Here is a 15,630-nt window from a genome sequence, read left to right as displayed (position 1 = left end):
TTTACTGTTGTACGTTCGCATTAACGCGGAAGTAAGAAGTCGAAACACGGAATGACGTCATTTCCGAATGTTTGTAGTAGGAAAGAAACATGGACGCTTCCACGAAAGCTTGTCTCTTGTTAGCTCTCTCTGAGCACAGAAAGCTCATGAACAGGTACATGCTCCACATCAATGAAGAGTTGGAAGAACAAAAAAAGCGCACAAGGTACTGTTTTTGTCTTTTATTTGTTATGCTTCTGTTTGTTTCGCAGCGATAAAGCACTAGAGTACTGTTAACAATACTACGTACACTATATTGCCAAAAGTTTTGGGACACCCCTTCAAATTATTGAATTCAGGGGTAGGGGTAGGGCTAGACCCCTTAGTTCCAGTGAAAGGAACTCTTAATGCTTCAGCATACCAAGACATTTTGGACAATTTCATGCTTCCAACTTTGTGGGAACAGTTTGGGGATGACCCCTTCCTGTTCCAACATGACTGCACACCAGTGCACAATGCAAGGTCCATAAAGACATGGATGAGTGAGGTTGGTGTGGAGGAATTTCACAGAGTCCTGACCTCAACCTTTTGGATGAATTAGTGCAGAGATTGAGCCATTACAAAATTGTGACGTCTTGCTTTACGTGCACATGAATGTAATATGGAGTTGGCCTTCCATTTGCAGCTATAACAGCTTCAACTCTTCTGTGAAGGCTTTCCACAAGGTTTAGGAGTGTGTTTATGGGAAATTTTGACCATTCCTCTAGAAGCGCATTTGTGAGGTCAGGCACTGATGTTGGATGAGAAGGCCTGGCTCACAGTCTCTGCTCTAATTCATCCCAAAGGTGTTCTATCAGGTCAGGACTCTGTGAAGTTCCACACCAAACTTGCTCATCCATGTCTTTATGGACCTTGCTTGGTGCACTGGTGTGCAGTCATGTTGGAACAGGAAGGGGTCATCCCTAAACTGTTCCCACAAAGTTGGGAGCATGAAATTGTCCAAAATGTCTTGGTATGCTGAAGCATTAAGAGTTCCTTTCACTGGAACTAAGGGGCAGGGGCCAGGGCCAAGCCCAACCCCTACCCCTGAATCCAATCATTTGGAGGGGTGTCCCAAAACTTTTGACAATGCAGTGTATGTATACATGTAATCGAAACAAGGCTCCAGGTTAGAAATGTTTCTCTCCATGAACAGACTATTGTGTCTTAACAACCATTAACTCTGCAACAGACTGCTATTGAAAGCTCACTGTATTCTGTATATTTTACTGACTGCACACTTTTTTTCTTTTTTTTTTTGCAAGTACACTTCAGTGTGATGAATGTAAATGTAAACGACAGAGTTTAGATGTATGGTTTTATTCACTTTTACTTTCATTTGAAGCCCTTATTTGTTTAGCAGCTTTAAAATAATACAGCAGGTGTTTAAAACTACACACTCTGTGAACCTTCAGTCTTAAAATATTGTTTGTAGAATCTCCGTTTTTGCTCACTTCACACAAGTAAATGTGTTTGTCGTCTTATTTATATAACAGTACTTATTTGTTTAATTCCCTTATGTATAAGTAATATAATATTCAATGATGATGGCTGACTGTGTAAAACATTGAAGCATTCAGAAGGTCTGGTGCACACAGTATGGACCTTAAATGTACATATTTTTTTATAAAATGTAGAATTGTTTGCAATTAAAAAAAATAATGGTCGTTTTAGCAATATTTGATCACCAGAGAATATTGATCTTGATTTTTTTTCTCCCCTCTTAGGATAGCGACAGCTGCTATACTCCGCTCACCACAAAGAGTGACCCTGAAGACTGGGCCCAAATGGGAAGTCATGCCGAACATGGATGACGACACTTTTTTTCATCCTTTCAGAGTCACCAAAAGACAGTTTGATTTTCTCCTGATGGTTCTGCAGCAGCATGGACTGAAACGACAAAAAGCCAGAGGTCAGCCAACAGTACCTGTAAGGATGAAGGTCTTAATGTTTCTGTGGTACATGGCAAACCAGAACGGATTCAGAGACATCTCGGACAAATTTGATGTCTCGGAATCAACGGCACATAAGTCTGTTTTGGAAGTGCTTGCTATTTTTTCCACTCTAGGGCCATCCTTCATCTCCTGGCCAAACCCTGGGAGAAAAAAAAACACCTCGGCTGCATTCCAGAAGCTCTGTGGCCTTAGCGGAATCATTGGTGTGATCGATGGGTGCCATATCAAGATAAATCGACCAAACATAAGAGGGGGAGACTACATGAACAGACAGTCATATTATTCTGTCCTCCTTCAGGGGATTGTTGACGAGAAAGGACGATTTATTGACATATTTGTTGGCCCACCAGGCAGAGTTGATGATGCCAGAATGTTGAGGGCCTCCGACTTTTATACAACCTGGCAGGAAAAAATGGGTGAATACAATTTGCTTGGAGACAGCGCCTACACCGGGCATGCTGACCCATTTATCATCACTCCGAAGACTGATAATGGGGCCCTGAGTGAAGAAGACCAGCTCCAAAACTCCAAAATCAGCTCAGGGAGGGTAGTTATAGACCAAGCGTTTGCAAAAATGAAGTGTAAATGGAGGCGAGTGAGAGACCTGCAAAACACCCGCCTTGAAAACGTGGTGATGATTATAATGGCAGCCTGTTTCCTCCACAACATGTGTATAGGTGACAATGAAGCATGTGAGGAGCACCCACAAGGCTGTCCAAGACAGGCAGATGAGAATGTTTAGGCTGGGTTTACAGTTTATGGACAATACAATTAAAAGTATACTTATGTAAATGTGTTGTCTATGGAGTAACATGTTAGATTCATTAATTTCCCTTGCTTCAGTGAAGTTTGAACCATAGGTGTAACTTCAGTACACCAACCTGAAAAAACCTACCTGAGTTACTATGACAACATATACTTTCAGTCAATTCTGCTCCCATTGTCCAGTTGGGTTTAAAGCTTTAGCTGGATGAATTCTGTTGGCCAGTCCTTGTGTTTTTAGTTCTCAGGAACAATTGTTCCACCATATTGTATGTGTATATAGTGCAAGTGGGTGTGTAATGAAACAAAGTGCTGTTTTTAATAAAGTAAAAATGCTTCTTCTATTTTTTATACAGAGCAATGGTGTACCCTTTTGTCATGAATAACTGTTAGTGATCTTAGATACAGCATTTCACTAGCTTAGTCCTTCAGATTTATCCTTAATGACAGGATTTGAACATTATTTATTTGCAGTGTAACTTATTTATGGCACCAGAATACTCACATTTCAGTAAAAGGGATGAAAAAATCTTCAAATCCAATATGTTCTACTTGTATGTTCACACACAAGGCTGAGTAAAATTGAATACTCATTAAGATAGTGGCCCAAATAATATTCTACAATTAATTTTACAAATCTGACAAGATAATTCAACAAAAAAAAAAAACACACATTTAAAATCAATCTTGTCTAAAACTAATTTAACAGTGGCTTAACACAGGAATAAAAAAAAAAGTCTCTAAAATGATATAAATACCATCAGATATTTTTAGATAAAAATCTGGCTTGAGATTAATCCAGTTACCTCAGGTAGGTGATTTGGTCATGGTCTACTATACGTACCTTTTACCTGAGCTCAACTTTGTATTAAGCATTATTCATTTTTACTACAGAACCAGTTTATCATCATTTGTAGTATTATTAGTTTTTCCATAATGTCTTTATGAGTTTAATTAACCAGCTTTATGGAATACCCATTTGTACAGCTGCTGTAGATGGGTGAATTAAAAACAATAACATGAGGTCACTGCATAACTGCTAGAGAACACAACACACTATACATTGTAAACTTAAACATGTTTACTGGTTCTCGGAATTGGGTCAGTAATTTAACCTGACCATAAAACAGGTTAACATTTCATAAAAGCAAACCTGATTCCTACAGTCTTTTTGGTAACAACAGGAAATGATTTTAATATGAAATGAGCATAAAAAATTGAGTAGCTTTAACAATGTAAATCTAAGGCTATGCTAGGAAACAAGGACAAGAAAACACAAGTAGTAGTAAACGTTGGGGGGGAAAAGGTAACAGCAGAATATCAATGCATGTGTTGTATGTGCACATAGAGGTGGTCACATTTTCTCCAAGAATTTGCACATTAGCTCCTCAAACCCTTTCTGAGCAGATTTCATTTGAGCCAGCATTTCCTCATGGCGCCGCTGACTAGCCGCCTCAGATTCCCTTAAAAAGTCCAGAAGAGTTGAATAGTCCTCTTCTTGCCGTCTCCGCTTGCGCAGAGGTTGTGTTGGTGAAGCTGCAGGTGTTTGTCTTGCTGCAGGTGAGTCTCTTTGACAGTCAATACCCAATGTCTTTCGTCTGCGCCCCACTACACCTTGCACCGTGCCAACAGCAGACATATCAATGTCATGATGGCCATCCAACAGCTCTTCCATCTCTGTGAAAAACTGGAACCGAGTTTTTGTTGGACTACTTATACTATTATGTTCTAGGACTTTCTTGTATCCATCCTCAAGCGTGTACCATTTTCTAGCCACCTTACTTGGGTCAAAGGTCTCCATAAACTGTTTGGAGAGTTTACTGGCCATATCCAACCACAAGTTTTTCTTCTGGCCTTTGGCAGACTTCAGTCGGTAATTCAGCTCCTTTAAAGTTCTCGGGAGACCTCTGCCATCAGCCTCCAGCTGGCTGCGGACCAAATCGATCAGGAAGCGTGTTTGCTCTTTATTAAAAGACTCATTTGGTGGGAAGGGTTCAGCTGAGAGAGCTGTTTCTGTTTCCAGATTGTTTTCTTTAAGAGCAGAACAGAGATATACATCAGCAATCAGCACAATATTATTTTCTCAGACACATTTTATACTGACAGTATATATTTGTATATTGGTATACAGTATACACTGATGAGGCATAACATTATGAGCAGTGACAGATGAAGTGAATAAATAACACTGATGATCTCATCATGGCACCTGTTAGTGGGTGGGATATATTAGGCAGCAAGTGAACATTTTGTCCTCAAAGTTGATGTGTTAGTAGCTGGACAAATGGACAAGCGCAAGGATTTGAGCGAGTTTGACAAGGACCAAATTGTGACGGCTAGACGACTGGATCAGAGCATCTCCAAAACTGCAGCTCTTGTGGGGTGTTCCCGGTCTGCAGTGGTCAGTATCTATCAAAAGTGGTCCAAGGAAGGAACAGTGGTGAACCGGTGACAGTGTCATGGACGGCCAAGGCTCACTGATGCACATGGGGATCGAAGGCTGGCCCGTCTGATCCGATTCAACAGATGACAACTGTTGCTCAAATTGCTGAAGATGTTAATGCTGGTTCTGATAGAAATGTGTCACAATACACAATGCATGACGGGTCAGGGCTGTTTTGGCAGCAAAAGGGGGACCAACACCAATATTAGGCAGGTGGTCATAATGTTATGCCTGGTCAGTGTATATTTTAGTTTGCATGAATGAAAGTTTTTCAACACTATTTGTGGACAAAACTATATACAGTGTGTGTATATACACACACACTATTTATATAAACTAATGCTGTGAGACCCCCCTGTGCTCTTATATGAAGAAAACTAACACAGTTTTTTCAGGTGTGTTGAACAGTGAGTCAGGACACTCTCGAGGTGTTTCAGTAGTTGTGAATTTTGCACATGTATTTAATGCATTGGCCACAGTGGAGGGGAGTGTATTTATGCATGTATTCTGCAAGAAATTAAAAACTCACCAGCAACATACACAGTTACTCCCTCAGTCATGGTTTCGTCCATGTAGCACGCAGTGGCTTCGCGCGCTGCCTGGTACAGCTGGTCAGTGAGAGGTATGTTCCTCTGTGTGTCCACGAACAGACTCATTCCACTGTCTGCCAGGACTAAAGGGGTTTAAACACACGCACATAATGATAGTCAGCGTCCACAGCAGCTACAGTGAACTGCATGCAACATTTCTGAACTGCACTACACCAACAACAGCGAACAATAGTAGCGAGTAGCGTTAGCAACAAGCTAGCCAGTTAACGTTAGTGATATGAGTGATGATAACGCTGATGCATGTCCAAGTCTTAACCGCGCGTGGCATATGGTCAGTGTTCTAGTTTTAACTCTCTCTCTGTGTGTGTCTGTGTTTGTGTGTGTATTAAGGAATCGAAAGCAAATACTGCTATAATCTCACAGAAAAGTAGAAAGTAGAAAAGGACTACTTTGATGCGTTCGACTTACCTCGGAAGTAGGAGCTCGGAAATACGTCATTTTCGACCTCCGTGCAGTTAATCGATTTGCGCCCTAACAGGAGTTGCTCCGCGCATGCGCACAAATTTTTTAAACTCAATACGTGAAATCTTGATTTGTACCACGCATCTTATTTCATTAAAAAAAACGAAATCGTACAATTTATGGATCGTAATTCCAGATAAAAAACAAAACAAAACGCACCTATTAACTCGGAGTTCGGTAATCGGTATAGAGACAGCGCAAGAACAATTAATTGGGTGTATGATTTATACTCCCCATTAGTAAATACATCATCTTAATGTAATTATATGGGATAAACTTTTAGGGATATTTATTTTTTAATACAGTGAAATGAAATTATAAATTGATATCTATAGAATATAAGCTTTCACATATTCGTATTTGTATAAGTATTAAATATATACATCCAACAATTTAACCGTTTAATGCAAAAAAAAAAATGAATGGGATATTATCAGCAATATGCTCATTTAAAGTGAACTGATTAGGCCTAGTTATATAGCCCTCACATATCAGCTAATCTTGTAGCAACCTTATTGGTTTAAATAATGTAGGCCCAGTAATTAGCTTAATATTAACTAGATTGACAGTGTCTCTGTGACTAGTTAGCCCAAGAGCCTAATTATTTTATAGTAATGTACTCACTATATAGTAAGCGTAAAATTGTCTGTTAAATAAATTGTTTCCCAGGATTTATGAACATGAAAAATATTTTTTAATATATAATATTTCTAAATTGATATAGTAATCAGTCAAAAGCCTAAATAAAATAACTGAAGTAATATCGCAAAATGATCTCTAAATAGAATGCACACTCCCCATCACCTTCAGAGAAACTTTTAAAAGGCATGAAATTATTGTCAAAATTATTGTCCAGTTTACAGAGTGAACAGCTTCCCAACCCTGGTCCTGTAGACATTGGTGCCGTCTCTGCTCCCAACACACCTGACTCAACTAATCAGCTGATTAACAGCCTTTCCTGAGATGATTTTACCGTATTCTGGTAAGCAGGTTGGTATAGTTTGGCTCCATTTCCCAGTCTCACTAGCACATACAACTTAATATATACTAAACGTACAGGCCAACATTGCTTAACCCACTGCAAACAAAATGTCTGTTACTGCACTGTGAAGTTCATTTTGATTTCAGATTGTATGTTGACTGGGGAAAAAATAAACCAGAAAGAGAATTGAACAAAAAAAGTGTTTAATTTGCCAAAAAAAGTAATATTTAAAGGTGCTGTCAGTAATCATGGTAAAATAAAGTACAGCCAGTATCCAGAGTAATTACAGGCACATATCAGATAGACGAATTAAACCCAGCTCTCAAACAACAGTCTATTTTCAGTCTGTCTGATTTAAACAGATATTGGATATCAAAATATTTGCATTTTTATCATATAGGGATATCCAGTCATATCCAGAAAGGGTTCTATATCATTTCAACCATACATGAGCCACACCTGAGCCTATGGAAAGCAAAGGTCAACCGATTAAACATGTGGAATCTGGTGTGGCTCCTGATGGATTGAAACGAAAGCCTGCACCTACACCAACCCTCTGATATACTATATTACCAAAAGTTTTGGGACATCCCTCCAAATAATTGAATTCAGGGGTTGGTTTTAAGGGATAGAGCTAGACCCCTTAGTTCCAGTGAAAAGAACTCTTAATGCTTCAACATGCCAAGACATTTTGGACAATTTCATGCTTCCAACTTTGTGGGAACAGTTTGGGGATGACCCCTTCCTGTTCCAACATGACTGTACACCAGTGCACAAAGCAAGGTCCATAAAGACATGGATGAGAGAGTTTGGTGTGAAGGAACTTGACTGGCCTGCACAGAGTCCTGACCTCAACCTGATAGAACACCTTTGGGATGAGTTAGATGGAGACTGTGAGCCAAGCCAAAACTGGGATGTCTGCCTTCACGTGCACATGAATGTAATATGGAGTTGGCCTGCCATTTGCAGCTATAACAACTTCAACTCTTCTGGGAAGGTTTCCACAAGGTTTAGGGGTGTGTATATGGGAATTTCTGACCATTCCTTTAGAAGCACATTTGTGAGGTCAGGCACTGATGCTGGTCTGGCTCACAGTCTCCACTCTAATTCATCCCAAAGGTGTTCTATCAGGTTAAGGTCAGGACTCTGTGAAGTTCCTCCACACCAAACTCCCTCATCCATGTCTTTATGGACCTTGCTTTGTGCACTGGTGTTCAGTCATGTTGATACAGGAAGGGGTCATCCCCAAACTGTTCCCACAAAGTGAAATTGTCCAAAATGTCTTGGTATGCTGAAGCATTAAGAGTTCCTTTCACTGGAAATAAGGGGCCAAGCACAACGCCTGAAAAACAACACCTGAATTCAATGATTTGAAGGGGTGTCCCAAAACTTTTGGCAATAGTGTATGATAGGACAACCCTGTGCTAAATCCACCTGTTTTCCCCCCGAGTCCAGATCTAAAAGCGCTATAGATCTCTGGCTCGGAACGACATGGTCACCCAGAACATGCACGGCCTCTTGATCTCTAGAAATGATGTATAGTGTCCTCACGTGTTAGTAAATCTGGGCTGTAAGCAACAGAATTATTTTACAAATCTAAATTTACAAAGCATCTAAAACCTTTATATATACGAGTTAAAGAGTATAAAAGTTTTATCAAGCAGAAATTAATGCAAAAAGTAATTTAATTACCGTTGGCCGTGCGCCGCCATTTTGTTCTGACGTCAGGTTTGTTTATGTCAGAGAATTCGGGGAAGGTGGATGATGCTCCCGACATGGAATTTCGAGTTCAGTGGCCGTTCAGTTCCACTTTTCCGTGTGGAAGCTCGGGGTTTTCCGACTTCCGAGCACCATGGATTGCAGCTTTTTAATGAATTTGTCAGATGCAGTCTGTGGAAAAGCGCGCCATCTTCAGGCTGTGGTATTTACATGTATGTTTCTGGCGTTTGGCAGACGCGCTTATTCAAAGCGAGTATTTCTACTTCTACAACTGAGCAATGAGGGTTAAGGGCCTTGCTCAGGGGCCCAGACCCGGAATGTGAACTCACTCTTCTGACCAGTAGTCCAACACCTTAACCACTAAGCTACCACATCCCTGGTATATTGCTCTTAATGAAAGAAGTTAGTCACCATCAAAAACATGTCCTCATGGCTAGAATAAGTCTGTTGTTATTCTATTCTATTGTTTAATTTTTATTCTATTTTTATTTGTATATACTGTATAATGATAGTCTATTTTTTTTTATTATATATTATATTATATTATTATATTTTTACACTTGATTTTCTACACTAGAAGAAAGATTCTTCTTTCTTCTAGTGTATTTTCATACATTTTATATTGTAGTTTTTACATTTTTATTTCCGTCATAGGACAGTTGAAAAAAACAAAAAACATTTCACTATATCTCCTACTGTGTATGATTGTGTAGATGACAAATAAAATTTGAATTAGAATTTGACAGCAGAGGTCAGTACGGGCTACTACACACACAAACCTGCAGACACTCTCAGGACCCATATACGCACATACAAATGCCTAGGCATGATAATAAATTACACATTACTCAAGCAATATACCAGGATCAGATCAAAACTCATCATAAACATTATTTTAAAAAAATCCCACCAAGGGAGAAGTGGGGAAAAACCTTTTCTGTGCCAACCATTCATTTAATCACAGATAAAGCATATGACTAATTCCTTATTGATGTATTAATCATGGTGAATTCCAGATTCAAATGTAAGCACACACAGAGCAAATGTAAGAAAAATCAGTGATTTAGCGATTAAAGAAAATTTAAATATTTACTTGATATCAGGGGAAATAATGCATTTCTTAGAAGATTGTAAAATACAAGTATAGTATTTCTAATATTATCCTAATTTTATTGTGGTAACCATTTGTAACAACCATACAACATCAACCCTGTTAGCTATATTTTGAAGACATAGATTTAAATGTAGGAATAAATAAATTAAAAAGTAGGGGTAAATACTGTATATGTAAGTAAGGTGAGTCTAATGAGTCTACGTTTTAACAGATCAGAGAAAATAAAATAAAATGTCAGCATGTTTAATAAGAAACAGTCTTTCAGCCACCATACTGTCTTTATACTTATATATATGAGAACAAATGTGTTGTACTTACTTATTTACCTAGTAAGAGTTAAATAAAAGCAATTTGTTTGAAAAATGTGTACTTACCAAAATGGTAAAAAATAAATAAAGGAAAAAGGAATAAAGGAATGAATGAATGAATGAATAAATGAAATGAAATAATAATAATATATAATGAAGTGAAATGATAATAACTGACTTCTAATATACAGTGGTGTACACACCCCTGTTAAATCGGCAAGCTTTTGTCAAATGAAACCAGTGTCATTCATGTCAGATGTTTCTCCACACACTATGTAAAAGTATAAAGTATAACAGAGAAGTAAAAAACAATCATTATCCTTCTTAGGGAAAAAGGAAACATTTTTCCAAAATTAATGTAAGGACTATAGAAAAACTTACCAGGAAAGCTGCTAGACCAACAGAAACAATAAAGAAGCTGCAGGAATATCTGACAAGTACTGATTACTCTCTGCATGTGACATATATATATATATATATATATATATATATATATATATATATATATATATATATATATATATATGTATATATATATATATATATATATATATATATATATATATATAAATCTTGTATATTCATATATATATTCATAAATTCATTTCAAAATCATTTGGGACAATGGCCTCATGTTTTTCTTTGTAGTCGTGATGTACATGAGCATACGTACACACACACACAAACTCAAACACTCAAATACACACTATTCAGACATGATTGGTCCTTTTTCACAAATTCTTCATGATTTTAATTTTGGAGCATTGGTAAAGGTAAGAAAATACACGGTCATGACTTCTACCTAAATATAAAATAAACACAAAAACATAACTATAAACATAATTTCAGAAATTATTTCTTAACTAAGCCACATAGTACAGAGCTTCTAGCTAATAATGAAAATATTTAACCTAGCAAAAATGACAGATATCCTTCTGATGCCGACCCAGCAGAAAAAAAAAATGACTTAAGATTAGCTGGAAAATGGAAAAGGGACAGAAATGGCAGATGATCTGAATGGGAAGTGAAAAAAAGGAATGGAAAATGGATCAATGTTTTATTGGATTTGAAGGTATCCTATGCACACACATTTCTCTGCAAAATATCATTAATGTCATTGTAATATCTGTCAGTGTATGTCTCACAGTAGACAATATGCAACAATAATGTTCCTTAACAGTACCAGTAATAGTAATAGGAGTCATTTAGTCATCTCATGGTTTATTAGTATCTTATTAAAGTCTCTATAATTATTTTATTATATATTTAAGATTATGATTTGATTATAGCGCTGCATAAAAGCATACATGCCTTAGTTGTTCATTTTGTAGATGCTGAATTACACAAAATCACACAAACTTGCTGGACAAATTCACTACTCCAACAAAACAAACAAATGTATAGATATACAGGATGTTGATGTTTATTCTTCAATACATTGCAAAGATCCAAATGACACACAATTCAAGTATTACCTCTATAAACCAAGCATTTGTAAAATCGTCTACATTATCAGTCCTTGTGGACTCAGTAGTGAAATATGATCTATAGGAGATGCGGTCCCGGCTAGACATGCTTTACAGGCAACTACTGTTCTATATTTGGCTCTGCTGATCGTTGAGGGGTACTTATAGGGCAGAGACCCGGAGGTGGGCGACGGCAGAGATGATCATGGTACCAATTAGAGTACTCGGCGCCATGTATCTGAGCTCAGATTGTGTTGACAGACCTCTGGGCGGGCTCGGTGGGCATTTGTAGTACACCGAGTTTATTTACACCGTCCTTTATCTGTCAACGACCTCTCAGTGTTTGGTGGTCCCACAGGCCAGAAATAGCATTAATTAGGACAGGGAGGGAAAAGAGGAAGAGAGAAAACGTGTGGAACCGCTGGTAGGCCATCAACAGAGGTCTACAGGGTTCTCGACCTCTCTCTTTTCTGTCTGTGTGTGTATGCCTGGCAGTACTACAATCCCTTGTGGATGATAAGGATTGAATCCAGCAATGAAATTGGCAAGACAACATTATCAGATGCTGTGGGCTGACCACACACAGAGTCATCCAGCTGCACATCCCAGTGCGCTTTCATAAGGTGTGCTGAACCTTTAGTTTAAGGTAGTAATATGTCCCCATAAACAGATATATGGGGCATGTTGGAAGCGTCTTTGAAATTAATTCACACAACAATCTTGACTGAATCTTTTCTGTGCAGCTGCAATTGTTTAAAACAGAATCTGAAAATGCATTAAATGTAATAATTGTACAGATAATGCAGTTTTACATTCCAGAATTATTGACACCCCTGAAGCGAACAAGGAAAAAAATATTAAATATAATTAAAGATGATTATAATGATTCATCACCTATACCTTAAAAATAATACATAAAATTATATGAAATTAAAAATAACAGTTTATTTCTCCTCAAAAAAGTGGCAAAACTATTGACTACTATTGAAATTTTTATTTTCGACAACACTTAATAATTAATAAATCATTTTCAATTGGGTAATTTGAAAAAAAACTATTTTCTTTTTTCTGTTTTAATGCAAAAAAAAAAAAAAAAATGTTAGTCTGGAAAAATAAAATTTAGCTGAAGCCAATTTACCATTTGTTTTCCCAGTGGTATTAATATGGTTTGCACATAAAATTGCACATGTAAAATTATCTATGCTTTCCATCACTATGAGGAAAAGCAAAGTGCAGAAGCAGTTTGCGAAACAGATAAAGAATATAACAAATAGTTAAATTGGCCATAAATAAAAATATTTGAAAGTTTTTGCCAGGGCTTGGACCCATGAGCATCCTGACCTCTTGTTCAGTGAGGAAGGCGGTAAAGGAAGTGCCAAAAAAAGAAAAAAGAAAAAAAAAGATTCAAAGAAATTAGCTGATTTTTAGTGTTTTAAAGTTTCAAAATAAACTATTAGGCGCCACATTCATAACAAAAAGCTGTTTAGGAAGGGTTGCACTTCCTTAAAGCAACCCAAAAAAAACCTGAACGGAACTTCAACACGCATGATTGGAGCTATATATGGAATATTTGTCAGAGGAGACAAAATTGACTTCATGCACAGAAAATAAACAGTGATATGCATTGTAAAACATGGATTTGGATCAGTGTTGCATCAGGTTTTTTGTGCAAGTTGTTTAGGGCACAAATTCTTCTGATAAAGTCCAGGATATTTTAACCAAAAAAACTGGCCATCTTGGCAGAAGATTAAGGCTTAACTGTATCACCATTTAATTATTTCCTCAATTCTATATCTTAATCTGCACAGAAATGTCTGCAAGAACGAAATCAGTGTTTTGTAACATTACTCTCTGAATTTCAGTCTGTTGTCTGAACTAAAAAGTTTCAGTCTGCATGCAAAGAGTTTATAAAGTCATGTTTGTTGAGCAACTATTCCTTCTACAATCTCTGAATGTTCATGTTTAGGCTGCAGGTCTACATTTAGCAGAAAATGATGTGCTTCTTATTATTTGCAGACTTTAAACTAAACTATCACTTTTTGCTCAGTTGTATGAAGTTTGTGAATAATTGATTGCTGGCGTTGACCTTCGGTCGTAGTGTTTATACAGCCGTGATCTTCAGGATCATGGCACTGTGGCCCTATTAAATTGTTCTTGAACCAAATTGCTGTCCTCAAGGTCGTTGTTTACTCGCACATTCTCATTTGTGCTTGTTCTGCTTGAACTGGTGGGTGGGTGAATTCACCTCATACACACACACACCCTGGCCATAATCATCCCACCATCCTTGGAACATATAAACCCACCCCATCTTCATGTCTACAAATACTCAATGCTCACTGCAGACCAACAGAGGACAGCATCACTGAGACCAAACTGAAGCCTTCCTTCTGCGCACCAGTTCCTGAATAAGCTGAGAAGGTAAGGCAGGAAATTTGCTTCAAATACATTGCAATTTCAGAAACTTTTATCCTTGTATTTGACACTTAAAAGGGTTTACATGCAATACGTGCATGAAAAATGACCATGTTTTTAGACATGCAATTGGTCATGCTAGACAATTTTGTACTTCGTAACTGAAAAAGAAATGATTAAAAAAACAAAACAGATAATTTATTATATTTTGCACAGTGTATAGTTAATGTGATTTGTATTTCATTATATTTGTTGCAGATGTTGTCACACAGGTGTTTTCTGCCCATCTTGGCTCTGTGTTTTTTAATGGACGAGGTGTATTCATTCCTTCTGCCAGACAGGCTACAGCTGACCCAAGTAAGTGCTGCAAAACATCAATTTCCACATGCCTTTACACTTTAGTTATTATATAAAAAGACTTGCCTTTATATAATTGAAAAGGACAAGGATCAATCATTTATCTCCTCATTTTCAGTCCAATCATAGGGCTTTGCATTCACCATTAATGTACAGTTATGATGATCAGGTTATTAATATTAAAAAGCTTTTTGTTTTTCTTCTCTCTCTGTCCTCTGTAGAGCAGCCACAGGTCAGGTCGAGATCTCTCTTCTCACCTGTCAGAGCTCTCGGATCTGGTAGAACTCATTCCCGATAACGGCGGGGAAATGACCCGTGACTGGGAGCCTAACCCAGCTCGATCGTCCACCGCCTTCTCTGTCCCTGTGGAACGCATTTCAACACCTCACACCAACACACAACATCACAGGAACAAAGACAAGAGGTGAGGAAAGCCGTGCAAAAACAATAGGCATTGTGCTAATACACTCAAGTTCCTGAAAATAGAAACGTTAATGCATTTTGCTTTGTGTTGGGTCAGAAAGGGCCCTTAGTTTTCAAAGTCAACAGATGAATGAACCCAGAGCCCGTTTCACATTTATTTCACTTTCCTTCCTGTAGGCTGAGAGTGACCGTTCCCTTGGACCGCATTGGTAGCTTATACTTACCAAGCAGAAAGAGCAGAAAGGTAAGCATTCTGACTTAAACACCTCAATATGCTTTTACCATTATCTGGAAAAAAAAATAGCCATTGTATTTAGATTTGAACAGATGCTGCTTGTCCAGACGCATCTTGAGAACAATTTTTTCCCCCTTCCCTTCAGGATGAACCAGAGGAGCAACGGGACTAATCCAACACTACTACTACCACCACCACCACCACCACCATAGGATTCATGTAGCATACAGACTGGATGTAAAGGGACAGATTAAGCCTAGTCTTGTAAATAACAGATTACTAATAATAAGAACACTCCGCAATCTAGGATTAGGCTTAACATGTATTTAGAAATTTGTATTTAACATGTGTGGTTTTTTT

At 37.8% G+C, this 15,630-nt stretch overlaps 2 protein-coding genes across 3 annotated transcripts; one reads left to right on the top strand and one right to left on the bottom strand.

Annotated features, from left to right (window-relative positions):
• Positions 1-66: 66 nt before the first annotated feature.
• LOC131356685 (uncharacterized) lies at positions 67-3,077 on the top strand. The gene is made up of 2 exons (XM_058395860.1): positions 67-205; positions 1,746-3,077. The coding sequence occupies exons 1-2, from the start codon at positions 90-92 to the stop codon at positions 2,713-2,715; spliced, it is 1,086 nt and encodes a 361-aa protein (XP_058251843.1). The 5' UTR covers positions 67-89; the 3' UTR covers positions 2,716-3,077.
• Positions 3,078-3,798: 721 nt separating this feature from the next.
• LOC131356686 (uncharacterized) lies at positions 3,799-9,069 on the bottom strand. 2 transcript variants are annotated; one of them, XM_058395861.1, is made up of 3 exons: positions 8,926-9,069; positions 5,708-5,851; positions 3,799-4,766 (listed from the first exon to the last, which is right to left on the bottom strand). In XM_058395861.1, exons 1-3 carry the CDS (start codon positions 9,008-9,010, stop codon positions 4,090-4,092), a joined length of 906 nt encoding a protein of 301 aa, XP_058251844.1. In that variant the 5' UTR covers positions 9,011-9,069; the 3' UTR covers positions 3,799-4,089. The 2 variants fall into 2 exon arrangements, with proteins under 2 accessions (XP_058251844.1, XP_058251845.1); XM_058395862.1 differs by lacking the exon at positions 8,926-9,069 and adding an exon at positions 6,198-7,922.
• Positions 9,070-15,630: the final 6,561 nt, after the last annotated feature.

The sequence above is a fragment of the Hemibagrus wyckioides genome, linkage group LG07 (genome assembly GCF_019097595.1).
Source record: "Hemibagrus wyckioides isolate EC202008001 linkage group LG07, SWU_Hwy_1.0, whole genome shotgun sequence".
NCBI classification, from domain to species: domain Eukaryota; kingdom Metazoa; phylum Chordata; class Actinopteri; order Siluriformes; family Bagridae; genus Hemibagrus; species Hemibagrus wyckioides.
Note: the sequence above shows the minus strand (reverse complement) of the source record. Positions and strands in the feature narration are given on the sequence as shown.